The sequence below is a fragment of the Eurosta solidaginis genome, chromosome 4 (assembly GCF_040869045.1).
Source record: "Eurosta solidaginis isolate ZX-2024a chromosome 4, ASM4086904v1, whole genome shotgun sequence".
NCBI classification, from domain to species: Eukaryota; Metazoa; Arthropoda; class Insecta; order Diptera; family Tephritidae; genus Eurosta; species Eurosta solidaginis.
This window is the reverse complement of record NC_090322.1, coordinates 271,070,404-271,089,305: the sequence shown is the minus strand read 5'-3', so window position 1 is coordinate 271,089,305 and position 18,902 is coordinate 271,070,404. Positions and strand designations below refer to the sequence as shown.

At 31.0% G+C, this 18,902-nt stretch overlaps 1 protein-coding gene across 2 annotated transcripts in view; it reads left to right on the top strand.

The window, feature by feature from the left end:
* The window catches only part of LOC137251479 (broad-complex core protein isoforms 1/2/3/4/5-like), a 293,126-nt gene extending 279,782 nt beyond the window's left edge, over window positions 1-13,344 (top strand). The window contains exon 9 of one of the 2 annotated variants that reach the window (XM_067786142.1): window positions 8,875-13,344. In XM_067786142.1, coding sequence (XP_067642243.1) covers window positions 8,875-9,554 — 680 coding nt within the window. In that variant the 3' untranslated portion in view covers window positions 9,555-13,344. Of the gene's footprint in view, window positions 1-1,283; window positions 1,664-8,874 lie in introns of those variants that run through there. The other variant, XM_067786143.1, reaches the window with a different exon arrangement.
* The last annotated feature ends 5,558 nt before the right edge of the window (window positions 13,345-18,902 follow it).

Below are 18,902 nucleotides of genomic sequence, written 5' to 3'. Positions count from 1 at the left end.
TTAGTATGCATTAATGAAAACACGAACAAAAATTGTGTAGTTCTTATTTTATTTTTGAGCAAAAAAAGACAGATTTTAATTATGAGTTTTAGTTTAAAAAATAATTGTAGATGTTACCGAAATAAAATAAAATCAATCTTTAAATCAAGTTTTTGGTCTAAATAAGATATCCCTAGTATGTACTTATATAGTCAAAAATAAAAGTCCCGAAAATGTTTCGAAAAAGTAAGAAATTCGAAACAGCTACCAAAGTTATTCATAAAAATTTGTTTTCCTTGTATCTAAAAAAAACTCGAAAATTCGAGACATTTTTAAAATTTTTCGTAAATATTTCAAAATTCCTTACATGCTAGATAAGGAAACGTTCTAAATATGTAAGACAGTTAATTTTAGTTTGATAAAGTACAAGAATAAGTCTCTCGAAACCATGTATTTACAATCGGTTTCAGGTTGTTATCAGAGGTTTGTGATATCTTTGCTAGTTTATTTTTTCTTCAGGCCATTATATTAACAAATTTAAGTTCTTAGTGAGCTAATGAAATTGGCTTTAAGTTTTTATCAGTATTGAAGGTCTTAGCGCGTTCTAAATACTTACACACAAGCCAATCTGTATTCTCTGCTCAGAGCTTTCAGAACGTTACATATTTAAAGCTCTATATAATATTATAAAGCTCATGCTCATTAGTAGGCTAATCATGGGTTTACATACAAATATTAACTAACTGTTCCCCATTTTAGTATCAACTCTATGAATACAAAACTGGTTTATCGGCGTGTACTCAAATATATTTAATTTAATTTAAATAACATCGCAAATAACTTGCAGGTGCATAGAGTTTGCTTTAAATATTTAGTAACAGCTGTGTGTGCTTTTTGTATATTTGGTAAGCTGTTAAATGTGTAAACAACGTCGTTTATAACAACAATTTTTTCACTTGCATATTGTTTATTTTTGTTTTAACATTTTTGCTCTTTTTCTTTCAATCAACATTTAGCCCATTTCGTTTATAATAAACTAAATGAAAGCGTACACGCATATGCACACACACACATATATTCACATATATATATTTACTTTCCCAAATATTATTAATTATTACATACAGAATTCAAGTTAAATATGTATGTATTCATGTACTCACATATTTGTATTAATCACATTATTATATTTTTTCTTTTATCTTATTAATTTGCGTGATTTAAATTATTATTGCATTTTTTATGTTAATCGTTATCAACATATAAAAATCCTTAAACTTACCAAAAAAAAAAAAAAATTCCAGGACATTCACCTAAGAAACTCTTCTCATGTCATCTGTGTGGTAAGCTTCTCTGTTCGAAAGCTTCGCTAAAACGTCATATTGCCGATAAGCATGCTGTGCGTCAAGAGGAATATCGTTGCATCATCTGTGAGCGTGTCTATTGTTCGCGCAACTCCCTGATGACACACATATACACATACCATAAATCGCGTCCCGGTGAAATGGAAATTAAGGATATCAAATTATATCATCCATTTAATGCATCGATATGAAACGCAATGCGCAATTTATATAATTGCAATATGCCAACGGTAACAATACGCGCAATGTCAGCGCCAACAACAATAACAACAGCGTATAATAAAAAAATAATATCAAATACAACCAAAACAATGAATTCATGTTCGTTGGCCGAAAAAGGCACCACAGGCATGACAACCAAACAACAAATGAGCACAACATCGAATAAGTTAGCGCCATATTGTGTTGAACAACAAAAAAAGCAACAACAGCATTACCACTATCAACAACAACAAAACTACCTCTATACTGATCACTACCAGCGCACGCATCGGAGTGAATCAGTACAACAAAATGAACAAAGTGAAGAAAATAATTCACAAACAACGCAACATTCTCGCCAAGAAGATGCATTCCATTCCATGCAGAATCTATTTCAACAACAAAATATTATGACCTTGTACGATTATTATATGCATCAACGCAATTTTGCAACCTCGACGCATGCGCAAATGCAAATTAATGGCTTTGGCGTTAACGATAGAATAATGTAGGAAAAATTTGACACTTGACCAAGACACCAACTTTGTTAATAAACAAAAAAAAAAACATAGTATTAAGGAAATTTTAAACACAAAAAACTTAAAGCAATGCCATAAACTAGTGATAAAACACACACATACAGAAAACATGCATACAAACATATAGGAATTAGCGTATAATTGACAGTTTTAAGGTTACGCATACATACATACACATATATCTCAAATATTTTAATTACAACATAGCGTAATTTTTTTCGCAACTAGGAACTCGGACCTTAGCTCTCTAAAGCCTCTCAACTATTTACTTCCTGTATATACAATACATACGTACAAATATACATGCCTACCTTTACATATACATATATTACTGTTGTGCGCCGAATTTTCTAGGTTAGTTGTAAATTTTTAAAAGTCTATAGATTAAAGCTAGTTCAATACATTATACGCATACTTTTAGAAAAAAAACTAGTAAACCTACATTTGACTGGGTCGAAAAAAAGTTGTAAAAGTCCGCCCTTTAATTAAAAGCGTATATTGAGAAAGTCTCAAAAATGTTTGTTTGTACCTTGCATATACATTCAAATTGTGTTTTTTAAAAGGGATTGCAAATTTTTGTATAAGGGATTACTAAACTGTAATTGGTCAATATTCAAACCAAAACAGCAACATCATACTGCAGGGTTAAAGTCACCTACATAAAAAGTACTTTCATGGATTCTCTATAAAACCGACTATCGAATATTTTTTTCTTAAGTTTTACGCCAAAATTAAAAAAAAATAATACTTACCTATTTTTCGAGTTATTTTTCAATATTTTTGCTTTTTGCTTGGATATTTTTGTTTTCATATTTGAAAAAGAGCGAAATTGAGAATGAAAAAAAAGTATTGTGTTTTGACTTAAATAAAAAAATCTAAAAATAACTACTATTTGGCGAGCCAAAAAATTAAAGTTGAAAAATAAATCTTTTTTTTTTTGTACCGAAAAAAAAATATCAAAACTAACTGTTATATTTCGCGTTAAATAAAAAACTTGAGAAATAATAACTAAAGAGCAATGTCTATAATAAAGCATTTAATGAATACAATCCCTTGTTTTTTATATTAATTTGTTTATGTTAGATCCGCTTTTCAAAACTGATACTTTGATCATAATTTTGAAAGGCTCTATATTTTCTTGTAATGCCTTTTTGGCATCTAACGTCATTGCAAAAGTTTTTGTCTGCTATACCAGTTAAGCCCAATAAAGTATGCTGCTCACTTTGCCAAACTACGGAATGACATCAGAGCTCAAAAATATATTTGAGGTAATTATAGCGCCCAAGTTACAATATAAAAACAATTTTAGTGGTAATTGCAAGGAACGACTTGAATAAACAAAAATGTGCGTGGCCCAATATAAGGGGCAGTCTTTGCAAACTTTTTTATTTCGTTTTGTGAGCGACCCAGTCCAATATACATTCCACTCGAAAACACGTATTCGTACTATTGTACATCTTTATCGTACAAAGCATTTACATTCAAACATTTACTAAAACGATCAACGCATTTCGCAAACTACCTACTGTGGCCTTCTATTGTGTCTACCATACACACGCACATATAAATACAAACACGAATGTGTGTGCGAATATTTTTCGAAAAACTAAAAAATCTTTTTAACAGCGTTTACACAATCCATTGTACACAATTTTACAACTAAAGAACAAAACTATATAGAAATATTTACTAGCGACATTAGATTTTTAAACGTAGTGCATACTTGAAACTAGACACAAAACAAAATAATAACCAACAACTTTAAAATAATTTAATAAACTATATAAAAATTAAATAAATAATTTATTGAAACTAAAATATAAGTCAAAACAAGCAACAAAACGAAAGAGTCAAGCAACGAACTTGCTCTACAGACGCGCCCAATAAAAATGCAAGTATGTGGTATAATGTGTGCGCATCAGCGGAGCAAAATAACGCGTGCACTAACACTAACAGAGCACAAAATTAATTTTATGTCAATTATTTATTTGCGCTCCTAACCCAACTCGAAAGTATGAATATGAATCCTGCAAGCACAAAAAGCATTCAAAACGCAACGCTACAAAGCCGCAGCAAAATTCAACGACAAAGTATAAATATGTCAAGGTTAGCAAAAAAAAAAAAAAAAAACCAAACAAAAATTCAACAACAACAACGATTTGTAGCAAAAGCTGAAACTATTTTGTAGTTAGCTCACATTGTGAAAACGGTCTATCCCGTCTACAAGTACTATAAATAAAGTAACTCTCTCCTCTGCCTCTTTGTACTTTTTACTCTTCTTAATACCGTTGTCTTGTACTATATTCCTCTCTAGCCCTGTTATTCTACCTAATATATACACTTTCTCACCACACCACAATCACACCTCACTTGGAGGCGTTTTATTTACCGTAATTTAATTTGATGCTTTCTACTCTAATTACTTTATACTGCTTTAGCGCTCTTCACTGTAAACAAAATGCTCACTTTCGTAACAGAAAGTATTCATAAGGACATTTATATTGTAATATACTTTTGGGGCCATTTCGTCTATCCACTGCTCACTTCTAATGAGTAAAATGCTTGTAGCGATTTTTAATTAGCTTGTACACTCATCTGCAGTGCTTCTCTTCTCTCATTTATAAAGGCACTTAGTATTGGCTATCATTGGAATTTATACAACCATACATTCATTCATTTTCCTTTGAAAAAAAAATGGAGATAATTTATCCGTTTTTTTACCTACTGACCGTATGTATTTTTTCATACTAACATTCAGCAATTTTCTCCAGCGCTTCTGTAGCAAGTGACTCACTTTCCATACCACTACTTATTGAACATTTTTTTCATACAACTTCTTTAAGAAAGCAAATAAGTTTTAAAAGGAAAGACAGGAAGAGAAAGAGATGTAGAATAAGGATGATGGGAAAGATAAATGGAAAACGAATGGGAAAGTGAAAACCAAGGGTTACCGGAAAGGGTATAAGAAGGCGTCTAACAAATTAAAAGGAAATGTTAGGTTAGGAAAGGAAATATATGTATCATTATTATAATGAAGAAAATGATGACGATGGTAATGGTATGAGGAAAATGGAAAATATTATGTAGACTATAGCTAGAGCGAAGATGAATTTGAGAATGATAAAGCGTTATTTTTATAGGCAGTTGCGGTTACGGTTCCCATTTTGGATGCGATAACGGTCACGGTATGGTTATAGTTACGGTCTGTTTATGGTTAAGGTTACTGTCACAGTATCGCTACGGTTACGTTTGCAGTTTCGGTTAGAATTACGATTATGGCTTGGTTTTCTTTAGGGCCAAATTATGGTTGCAATAACAATCTCGTTCAACATGACGGTTACAATTGGGACTATTGCGTCGCCTTCAGATTTATTTTGTTATTCAGTTTACGGTATTACGGTTGTAGCTACTTCTTTACGTACCCTTCGATTTTAGTTTCGATCATGATTGTTTTACTTGCCCGGATTTTGGAAACAGTGACTGTAGGGGATACGCATTTGTGTACAATTGTCGGTGCGGTTTCAGCTACTATTATGGTTGATACTTTTCGAGTAACGGTACCGGTTACGGCTACTGTAACGGCTATGGCTACGGTGACGGCTAAAGTAATGGTTACGGTTACGATAAAGGATACGATAACTGCTACCGCAACCGTGAGGATTACAGTTATGCTTACTTTTATGGTTAGAGCAACGGTTTCAGCTACTATAACGGTTATGTTACTGTTCCGGTTATAATAATGGATACGGTTACGGTTACTTCCACAATTACCGTTGGGGTTTCCCTCACGGTTACTGCTAAGGTTTCAGATAAAATGATACTTGATACTGATATGTGATGCTATGGAAATAAAAACGTATTTCTTTGAGATTTGGTTTATTCTTTAATATAACAAAATTGGTGGTATTAAGAATAAAGAGTATTCAAAAAGTTTCATATGAGCATTTGAGTTTTTAATTTTTCATTTTATTTCAATTTATGTATATACATATCTTTTTTCTAATTAATTTGCTCGAAAAAAGTTATAGTATGCTCACATATGAGGTCAGATGGCAGAAATAATATAAATCTATGACCAGTGTTAAAAGCATTACATTATGGCAGTAAATTTTTAGTTATTGATAATGGAGAGTTTTTAAAAATTTTAGAGATTACGATTATAACTTTATGACAACAGGAAGTGTTTTGACACATTGTGAAGCGCACTGTTTCGTTTTAATCCCTATTTTTTTGTATATTTTATTTGCAATAAAAATGCCGAATGAGAGTATAATAAAATGGTATATTTAGAGTTAAACACATTCCCTATGATATATGTTTTTCTCTTATAAGAGAAAAAAACTGCGTTGCTTCTCTCTATCCCTTTCTCTTTATGCCTCTTGTAAAAAATGTCACTGTGGAATCCTTTTAATTATTAATTACAAATGGCGATAGCTTCCTGCAAAATTTGTAATGGTAAACTTTCTCATAAAACGTAATACTTTATATATATATTAAGGTAACAAAAAATAGTAAAATCTTTCTCAATTGTGGTAAGTTAAATAAATACATTTGCAGACTTTCTTTTACTATCTACGTGCATACAATTTAGCTATTCCAACATGCCTATCGTAGCAGTTCAAATATCTAAATTCTTATCAAAGCTTACGTTCCCATAATAACATACACACATGCACAAATGTCATCGCCATTGTAAAATATATCAAAATTTTATCATTTAAACATATAAATGATAGAAAAAGATCGCATCATCATCACACAACATCACATGCATCGCATCAACGTCAACAGCTGGCTGCCTATCGACGTCAACGCTTTTACAGCACTCATACAAGAACGTTTGTCGTTTGCTTTTGCCTACATACATACATACAAACATACGTTCATATGTACCTGGAATAATGCTTTTCAACACACTATCATACACATATCATATACCAGTCCAATGGCTATGCTGCATTTTGCCTTTTTTTTCTCTTTTGTCTAATTGCTCGTCATTTCAGTTAGTTTTTTTTATTTGCTGCAGCGCCTGCACTTAGTCCCTAGATAATAATAATATTAAAGTTTTAATACAATACTGGTTGTAGTACAATAGTTTTTCTAAATGCATGCGCTTTTGGTTGTTAATTGTTGGTTGTGGCAGCGCATCTTTGCATGCATACTAAATTATTTTGTAAGTATTTTTAATTAATTTTTAAAATATTATTACAACATTTTGTTTTTCTAGTAAATAGTTTTTTTTAATTATTATGACTTTTTTTGTAAATATTTTTTATAAATTTTTTATTTTTATTCTTTTAAGTTGGAAAATATATATTAAGCTAGGCAACTCAAGTAAGTGTAAAAAACATTGCGCTGCCTCAAAATAAAACTAAAACATTTGCGTAGTATGTTCTAAAAAAAAAACTTGAACTCTTTCAACAATTCTACGCTTACTTGAGATTAAGTTGAGTTTTTTATCTTAAATGAATTTAAACTTCGTAGAATTTTCAACTCTCGCTTTAGCAAAAAAAAAAAACAAAAACAAATTACAGCTCGACTATTAACTATCCCCAGCTTGAAACTTTAAAATATTTTACTATATAAAAAGTTACATAAGAAATAGTTTTCTACACTAAAGCCACCTCATTTCATTTGGAACGCGTTCGATAACAAAAACAAGAATACTCACAATCTCTTTATTTCTTAACACTGTGCAACAGTTAGCCCCCACAAAACAGTTAGCCCCCAACATTTCCAACTCACAACAAAAAATACTGGCACATACAGTAGAACTTCTAAATCGTTTTTCACTAAATTAAATGCTAAGTACTTTTAGGCGCCTATATTTTAATTCATATTTGGAAAATACCCCAAGAAGAAGCGCGGATTTTTGTTTTTCAATAAAACATATTGCAAACCTATATACAAACACCTCTCTCCCATATGCGCTTATTCAATTTAAATTTTTTACAAACACTTTTCTCGCTGATTATTGGCGACATTAGTAAATTGAGCATACAGATCATTAGGTATTGAATTGGGAAGTTCGGAGGTACTCATAACTTCAAAATTTCAGAGTTTGAGTTAGCTTCTTATTGAACTAGCTGCGTTATATGTGATATTGCTAGAATTCGCATTGAATTTGGCAGAAAGTGGTTATTCATGGGGTGAGTAAACTAAAGTGGCAATATGGTTGAAAACTGAGTTGCGTATTTCACGGGTTAAAATTTTCTTGCTGACATTTCACGTTCTTTTCGCAAGAATTTCGTTCGAGAGAACACTTAGTGAAATTTTTCGGCGGATATTTTTCTTAAACATTTCAACCCTGTAGCTACCGTTTAAAAGAATAGAAAAAGAATTTTACGAGAGAGTTAATGTGCAAATTTTGAATAGCCGTAGCAACGAAATAAGACCAACGAATTAAGAACGTAATTCAGATTTAAGCGTAGGGGTCTGGGCCATTCATTCAGAATAGGAATAATCCCAGACAATGAACCTAAAATTGTTGCACAGTGTAATTTTTAACAAAAATGTATTAAAGCCTCATAAATTTACTCTCGCTTTCTTTCTATCTATCTCTATTTCAGCTTAAAACCAAAATAAATGCATTTTTTAAAAGCAATCATTTCTTTAAAGTACTTATGTTTCATATTTCAAAATATTTATCACTTCTCACATGCACACACACTCACTTTTAATTTTCTTGCTCCTTTTTGAAATCCTTACTACTCCCAAATAATATAACCCATTACTAATATACATATTTTTTTTATCTTCCTCTTTGCTTGCTCCCCTCTCTCCCAACTTAGGTGTACACTCAATAATACGTTCGGCCGCTACCTCACCAACCAGTTCAACCTCATCGCCACCATCACCACCAACAGCGCTTACATCGTCTTCACCATCTGCGCTAAATTCGTTGGCATGTAACGGCGCTGGCGCAAATGGCGTACTCGGTACACCGGGTGGCGCTAACAGTGGTGTAAATTTTTATAAAATGCATAACACATCACCGCCACGTCCTGCTAGTTGCGGCAGCATCACACCAAATGGCACTCACACGGATTCAGCGTCACCATCAAACCCAGCAAACATGACGAACACAACGGTACAAATGCCGTTACGCATGCCACCACCCACCAGCGGTGGCATCAACGAACCGCAGGAGTGTCCCTATTGTCGGCGCACATTTTCATGTTATTACTCATTGAAACGCCATTTCCAGGATAAACACGAACAGTCGGACACTTTGTATGTGTGCGAATTTTGCCATCGACGTTATCGCACCAAAAACTCGCTCACCACACACAAGAGTTTGCAGCATCGTGGTTCTAGTGGCATGTTAAAACGTTTGCTCAAAACATCGGCTATTAAGAATGTATTAGTGCCGCCACCAACACATCATCATCACCATCATATGGCGCATCCCCGTGCGAGTCTATTTGATTTCACAAGCGAATTGGGTCAGCCACCACCGGGCATACAATAGGATTTCAGATGGAATGCGATTTTTTAGAGTGTCCGCTAAGCTAACTTAACCATAGCTGAACGGAGCAATTAGCGCGCAATTGAAATATATACATATATATGTATATATTTGCCATTCAACTTATTAATATTATATATTCGTATATGTGAATGCTAAATTACTTATTTTAATTATGTTGATTATGAAGTATAGAAATGATTTTATAAGATTTTATTTCAACATACAAATATGTATCACTCACACACAAACACAAAGAAAATATTTGTATGAGGCGAAAGAGGTGGCAGTCATATTGCCAAGGACTTAATTAAGAGCGTGTTTCAGCTTAGAAGCAGCTGGCGCGCATGTGCAATAAATTGAAGTGGAGTAGAATAAAGCGAAAAGCTAAAAATTGGCTTAAATTTATTTAACACAAAAAAATTATCAAAAAATATGGAAGCATAACAATTGAGGCTGACTTGTAAGCCGCTGAAATGGAAATTGATAAACCTTTGTAAATACACATACTTACACACACACATACATTAACAGGCATATAAGCAGAATTTTAAGTATATTTAATTACATGGAAAATGAGTTAATTCTTAGCTATATTTAAGTTTAAATTTACTTATAATTATCAGCTAGTTTTAATTATGTATTTTAATTATTGCTAATTTGAAAAGTAAAATTAAAAATTATTTAGATTTCTTTTTGCATATTCACGCTTATGTGAAAAACGCAAGTGGGAAGAGAAACTAGGACTTGAGTAGTAATTGAGCGTAGCACGCGAAGCAAAGGAGGCGCGCACAGTGGGAGTGTGGCCGAGGTAATGGTGCTAAGTGCAAAATAGCAGAAAATATTTCAATTTTTTTTTAATACTTTAAAGAACATATCATGGCGTATACGCAATATTTAAGAGAAAGTAGCAAAATTTTAAAAATTGTTGAATTAAATTACAAAAATATTTATTAACCAAAAACAAAAATTCGCACGACTTAGCACCTTTACTGGAGGCACTGAATGCCATTGTGTTTGCTCAGCTCTAATGCGTATGTAAAAAAATTTGATTTTATTTTTTAATAAGTAGTCATACTTAATAAAAAAGATATTTTCTAAAAAAAAAGTTTGCAATATTAAAAAATTACTTTCGAATGCGCAGCAAATTCTCTAAAAATCAAATGTATTCCACACGACGTAGAAAGCAGCAGTGAACTTTAAGAAAAAAATCTTAAAAATGAAAATTATAGAAATTTAAAAACAAAGAAAAATTAATGAGTAAACACGAGCAGCTTTGCGCGCAAATTAATTGCAACAAAAATATGGGCCACATTTTGTGCCAAAGCGGTAACAGCCGCCATATAAATTTCTTAATTGATTATGATATATAAAATTTGAAAAAAAAATTTTTAAAATAAATTAAATTGCATGTTATATTGCAAATATACATATATACAATAAATAAAGTAAATTTAATTAAGTGTAAATCTAAATGAAAACTTTCAGGGATTAATATCAGTAGAATGTCCTTTTTTTCTATATACAATTACAAATTTACTTACAAATTAAGAAATACTTAACTTTTTAGCAAAGCAAAAAAACGAAATCAATGAAATTTATTTGAAATAAATTATTTATGCATATATGTATACAATACACACATACACATTAAATAAAGCGCACACAAAGACGCATAATACATACATATTAATATACATATGTAAATATAAGTCAATGATTTTTAACATACATACACAATACGTACGCGGGTGCCTATTGTTTCCTAAGCAGCTTTGTTTGTTGTTGCCGGTACGGAGTTAATAATTTTTGAATTTTAAATATTTTAAAGTAAAATCAAAGACAAGCGTTTAATTCAAAGAAAAATTAATGCCGATGTCATACCAAATTCATTTTTCAATATGAAGTTGTATGAGACGTTTTATTCTTCCTCCAAGAGGTTTCTCTTTATCGGGTGGCGTCCAACCATTTGACAAACATACACAAACAAGTTTTTATTTATTCATCACAATATCAGAACAGAGTGCACATTTAAATGCTTTCAACATATAACTACCGTACTGATTGAGTGTGGTGTACGCATTCAATCAGAATATGGCGCCCGAGCAGTTAGTAAAAACAGCACCGGCGCTCTCAGAAGCTCCATGAAACTAAGGACCACGTCTCGGGTCATATGAAATGATTATACATTGTCCTACTACTACATGTAGTAGTGAGAAAAATTTAATTTTTCAACTTTATCAATATATCATATGTTTCAACCGAAGTGCATTATTTGCGCTCTTATACAATTTTTTTCGAACTTTATATTGCTCACCATCAGAACATTACAGCATTCAAACCTACTGAATGATTTCAGCAGTTGGCAAACATATTAATTTAATATTATGCACACATTTAACGAGCATATGGCGCCCCAGCCCTAAGCATATATAATCTTCGTTGACAATGGAGATAATTTCAAAATCTCACTATGAAGGAAAACTTTAAAGAGCAACATTTTACTTCCAGACAGATCGTAAATTTCTGCTGGACAAATTTTCGTCAACGCAAATTCACAGACTGGAAATCAGCTGATTGTGATACACAGTTACGTTTTGATCAAAAAAAAATCTATTGTGAAATTTGTTGTATTCAAATATTTTTTAATATGAACGATTTAATAAAAAAATAAGGAAGTCAGGATATATTTAAAGTAATTGTTAGCTGCTTGTAATATCTGTAATTTTCGAGTAAGTCAATATTTATTCTTTTATTTGACATGCAGTCGTCACAGTGAGCTTGTACTCAAACTTAATGCTTTCGGTTCATTTTGCGTTGGCGAAAATTTTGCAAGCATATCCTATTAAGAAAGTAGTTGAAAATTCTTAGAATAATTTCCGCTGAAGTTTTGCCCAAACGCGCCCATACGCCGGCTTTTGTTCACACCACCTCTCATAAACTGCCTGTAAGTCCCTAACATATCGAGTTGGCGAAAATAGGGAATAAAAATCATGATTTCTGTACTATCTTACATACAAACTAGGTACTTTTTATTAGATACCGTTTTTTTTAAAGGTAATATCGAAGACGGGAACAAAAAACAAACAAACTGTCGAGAATAATAGACGCTCTTATATAGACTTACTGCAATCACATGATTCAATTACAAGAGGTTTGCTCGGTTGACAAAACTTTGACAATTGCAGTCACCTTGCTCTCAACTCGCATTGATACTCATTAACTGTGTTATTTCTTTGAAAATTTATGAAAAACATTAGTGGTAGAAATGAGAGGTAAACAATGTGCAATTATCCGATAAGTACTGAACTGCATAATTCCTTAGTATAATTTTTCTGATTTTATAGTAAATTTATATAATTTACCAGAATGTACCATTGCGGCGAAACAAAGATTTGTTTCAAAATCGTCCTATTTCATAATTATGTTAAACAACTCTCTATCTCAAAATTTTTTTATTAATTCCTTATCCTTATATTGAGTAAACATTACTAATTTTCACAAAACTATTGGCATTTACAAAATTATTATCACTACTAACTTACAAATTAAGATACTTATCCACTATATTTTTCGCTGAACTGAATTATTCCCCGCTTTCTTGCAACCCTTCAGATTTTTCAATTTGGGAGTGTCAAGGCTCTGCTGGCATTAAAAAGCAAACCTCTGGTTATTAAATCATGCTCAAAATATATTCATCAAGCAACAAGAAAAAACAAACAAAAACCAACTCAGTGATTTTCACCAGTGAAGTACAAATGACTTGAAATTTATAAAAAAAAAAAAAAAACAATTTTAAATAATTTCCAATAATAAAAGAAATTTGATGTATTTGAAAACTTAGAACAACACTAGTTGCACAAAACAGCAAAGCCATGCGCCTTTACAATACAAGAAAGAAAAGCAAACACTAGTTTAAAGAAAAAAACAAAATATATCAAAAGAAGACACAAAAAGTCAACAAAAAATATTAAGTACGAAAAAGCCACAAAAACCTCAAAAGATTTCTCGCGTAGGAAAACTGTTAGTTTTGTGATGAGAGAACAAACGAAAACGAAAATTCAAGAAAATATCGCTGAAGCAAAAACTATTAAAAAAATAAAAAAATATTTTTCTAAGTGTACATTAAACCACACATTTTTTCGCTCTGAATAGAACACATTTTTTTATTAAATAAGTCAACCTGTAAATATTAAGCAAATTAAAACAAAGTTGAATAATAAATTTAAAAAAAATACATACCAGGAAAATTTTAAATTAAAAAAAACTTAACTACAAAGCTATTTGTAAGGGCAAAAAAGTCATTTATGAAGTTTTACAAACAATAAATTAAAATTTAGTCTAAGCATTTATTAAGACAACAAATATTTAACAATTTGTTGTCACAAAAACAAAGCCTCAATATGCCTGAAAAGAGCGCTCGCCAAATTGTTATTTTAGCACATATCCGTAAATTGTCTCAGGAATTACTAAATATTTTTAAAAAATAACATTACATTGTATACATACCTACGCTTAATTTGTATATCAATTAAACGTACAATAACAACAACAACCACAAACCAATGGCAGTTAAAAAGCACTGCAAGTAAGCTTTTGAGCTGCAGCCAACAGCTTAAGATGCTAGCAACAAGAGCTTTTGAAAACTTTTAAATCTATATTTAAAAAATAAATAGTATCAAGTATAAACTCTTCAATTTTCAATAATTACAAAGACAAACATATATTTATAAACAATATATAAAAATACAGACACCGCAGAAAGAACCATGGCATATCCTTTATAAGTGCAGAATAAAAAAAAATTACAAGAACCTTTCTCACACTATGGCATACCCAACATAATATGAGACCACCTGATTGTACCGCATTTCGAAATCAAAACCAAGCATAATCCAGAAAATGTTAAAAGATCCTGAGCACAGTTACTGTGCATCTAGATTTTAAAAACACTATACAGTCTACACTAGGCAAAACACATGTGTCGCCAAATAAGTAAATATTTTTCAGTCATTTCACTCATTTTTTTACTCATTTAAAACCAAAAATGTATAGTATTCGAAACAATTTCGTTAGATTTTAAAAATGATTTTGGATTAACAAAATCAATTGTTGGGTTCCAATGAAAATAAAAATTTAACATGCAAATGCAACAAAAATGTGATCGATATGGATCAAACCATTTTGAACACCCTCTCAATCAGTGACTGAAAGCGCTCTATGAGTATAGCTTACCCGCAGAAGCCTGAATTTGCAAAGGTATGCATAAATATTCTGGAATTATCAAGAAATATAAATTTTTTTCATTAAATACAATTCAAACTTTTTTAACAAATTTTAAAATTGAAAGGAATTTATAACATTTTGGTCTGAGCTTTGAAACATTTCAATTCCCATTACAATTTTATACCAAGATATTCCAAAAACATACATTGGACAAATCTTGCGATAAAAATACACCATGTCCATAACAAAATACTTACGAATTTCTTACACATGACTTATATAGTTATCAAAGTCAGTGCTAAATTATAAATATTTCAAATCTTTTTTACCAACATACCATATGTATGTGCGTAAATAAATATAGTTATGTATAGTATATGTATTTTAGATGTTAAGTTAGTAGTAAAAAAACGAAGTTTCCTTAAAATTTACATGTATATTTTATTTTTAACTGATTTTTAACTAATTTTAATTTTGTTTTTTCTTGTGTCTATTATGCTCCTTAATATAAATAATATAATAAAATTATTGTTTTCGGTAGATGTAATTTTAGAAGTTGCGCATTTAAGTAATCATACGCTAAATATTTATTAACGGTTTTTTATCGAAATTGGCAAATTAAAAAAAAATATTATATACATATTAAACAAACTGTGATCTATTTTCTCTCAAATTTATCTACAAAATTCTTGTTTGGCTGTTAACTATTTTTACATGAAATAAGAATTAATTATTGAAATGAAATGATATGAAGTGCGTTTTTGTACAAAATTTATGTTTAGGCCTCACGTGTAAAATTAATATACAACAAATTTACATTTTATTTATTTCGTTGCAACTCATATCATCAAAATTTAAAGAAATAAAGAAGAAGAAGAAACAATTTCAAATAAAAAAGGGATTTTAAATTATAGTAAGTTTGTATAAATATAAGTTACATACAGGTATTTTATTTATTTTTTCTGCTTTACTTTGTCATTATAAATTTAATTTTCCTCAATATGAAATGTGTCAAAGCAAATAAAAACGAAATGTTCGCTTATAAGCGTAAAAATTTAAAATTCTTAATTCGTTTTTGGTTTTATTAATAAAATGAAAATAAAAAAAAAAAAAATTTATTAAAAAATTGACTTTTATTTTTTTATGTATTCGCTTAAGCCCTATCCAACAGTGCAATATGTTGGAGTTTAGTACTTTAAAACAAACTAATCTAAAAGCGGATAGTTTGAGTTTTTGAGAAAATACACAGAGTTCACTCTACTTCTGTGTTTATATTGCTTTTATGTCTAGGCCGTATTACATTTTACGATCAGTGACTAAAAAACCATTTTCAATCAAGCGATAGCTATGCATTTGTCAAACTATTTCTAAGGGCCGGTTTTTCAGTACAAGTTCAACTCAGTTTGTCAGGTAGGATATCATATGGAGAAATATGTTGGATATTCGTTTGAGACCTGTACATTACCTCAAAGGTTGGATAATAATTTGATAATGATAATCAACTCGAGAACTCTAAATTTTACAAAATTTTCCAAACGTTGGATAGTGATTAGAGAATGAAGTTGGATATCAACTCGAGAACTGTCTGGTTTAAGAATAAATAAATAATTATATTGGCTATCACCTCCGGAGCTAGATATATATTTCGCTGCGGAAATATTTTTTCCATCTTTGTTAGCTAAACAAAATCCAACTGTTGCCGTATCTACAAAGTATCTAGATTACAATGTTGCCGTACAAAACAGCATACCCCAAAGGCGGCCTTGAACTGTGACTGAAAAACTGCTCAGTAGTTTAACTGGAGTTTAAATTTGACTAAAGTTTAAGCAAACTTAGTTTGGTAAAAGTCTAGTTGAGGGGTCGACTGATAATACGCTACCAAAAATATCGAGAGAGGTGTCAAAAGACGCGTACTGACCTCGAAAACAATAATCCGAAGGCGGAAAAGAAAAGTGTTATCTCTGTCCGGAGATATTTGCAGTTGAAGTTGGCAATTTTCATATGGTTGTTGTAATGTTGTAGTACCTACAAAAGAAATTGTGAACATAAGTGTTTTGCGCGGATATAGTTGTGGTCACCAAACCGGTGTTGGGCCCACCAAGAGTAATGTTTTATAAGTGCGACCGAAGGCCGCCAAGGCAGAAAGGTGTTCCGCACAAAAATACTATGGATACCACCTTCGGTTTCGGAAGGACCAGCGGGTAATTTTTCGGTTTTTCGTTAATATCTTTTGAACGAGTTAAAATTTTTATTTTCTTTTTATTTTATTATTTTATTAATACTAATGTCAAGACGCGTCGACTGACAACTCTCTCGATATTTTTGGTAGCGTATGAGCAGTCGACCCATCAAATAGACTATTACCCTCAGTTTAAGCTTAGCTTAACCAACTACTGAAAAACCGGGCCTAAGAGTTATAATAAATTATATATCTAACGAGTACGATTTGTCACAAGTTCACATTTTTTGATACATTGTAAGCATATTTCAGTAAGAAAGAAATAGATATCCTAAAAATTTAAGGAAAACAACTTCTCAAATTAATTTTTACACTTTACCATATATAAACAGGAAAAATTGTATTCATAACCAACAATGTCAAAGAACTACAGCACATCCGAATAAACACGTTGAGTGAATGTTGGGAAAAAAATGTCCGATCAGTTGACATAATCAAAACGTCATAGCCATAACCATATTTTCACGTATCCATATCAATTGACATCAGTTATTGGTGCATTAACCTAAAATATGTGAGAATTCACACATTCTTCCGCACGACGAATTTGTTGAATTGGCTTTGCCACCACCTGGTATATATTTGCCTTGGCTGGTAACAAAATTCTTTTAACTGGCTACGGAAATGACAAACAACCTTTCATATTCTGATTGCGGATAATAACGCTGCCACAAAAATAGGTGGTAACCCCTATTGCTAGCACGCAAACTTGCACGTGTTTCAATATATTTGTTTAAAGAAAAAGAAAGCAAAAAAAAGTATATCCATGTTGATGTATCAGAATTTATAAACAATATGAATACTTTTTGACATAAAAGTTAGTTCATATTTTAACTTTATTCTCAATTGCACATCCTTGTTTTTTGGCAGTATAATGAAAATGCTGGTTTTATTATTCTTCATACAATTAATGTCGAATTAGTTAGAGTTGAATTTATTAATAGTGAATGATGAACTTTTCTTTACATTCTTTTCCTGATGGATTTAGACATGAATTGACCTAAAAAGCACAATTGAGCGTTTTTACATTTAAGAGCCGCTTTAATAAAACTTGATCTAGACTGCAAAAGATATATAGCTAAACTATCTTTCATGCAATTTTTACTTACTACATTCTTTAATTTGTATTACAAGGTAATAACATTCAGATATGTATATTTGGGCAAAGTGCACTGAGTTTCTATTTCTGTTACAATTCAGAAAAGGATAGGTTGAAAAAAAGCGCCTTAGGCCCGGTTTTTGCAAGCGAGTTTAAACTCTAGATAAAGTTGAATATAGTGTAACCCCGCCACTTTGGCCGCTTAACGAAAATTTAGTAGCAATACTGTATATTAGAAAAGCGTCAATGTTAAACAGTAGTTAACTTTAAGTGGAGCTTAAACTCGCATTGAATGACCTGGCCCTAACGTATAAAACATTTTTGTGGTGAACTATGTATACAGTGCTGTTGAAATGTATTTGTAAATTATCTACCTCAATATCAATGATTATGAATAATTCTTAAAGCAAAAATGGATATGCCATGGCATTTAAAAATTTGGTGTCACCAATTCCAAATGGGACATTAACTTAACTACGATATTTCCAACCAAATTATAAACCCAGAACATTCTAAGTTACCAAAATCCAACGCATATCAGGTTTACCAACATACATACAAAACATATTCAATTCAAAACTTAAACATAATATTTATATATGTATGCACATATATATGTATATACATAAATGCATATATTTCATATAAAAATCTCTCATTAGATAATTGGAAATTCTACTGTATTTTAGTCAAAATTATCAAGCAAAATTTTATCTTTAAGCAAAAATTAAATTAAAAATAATTTTTCAGTAAAATTGTCTTCTGTACTAAATTTTTGGTTTGATAT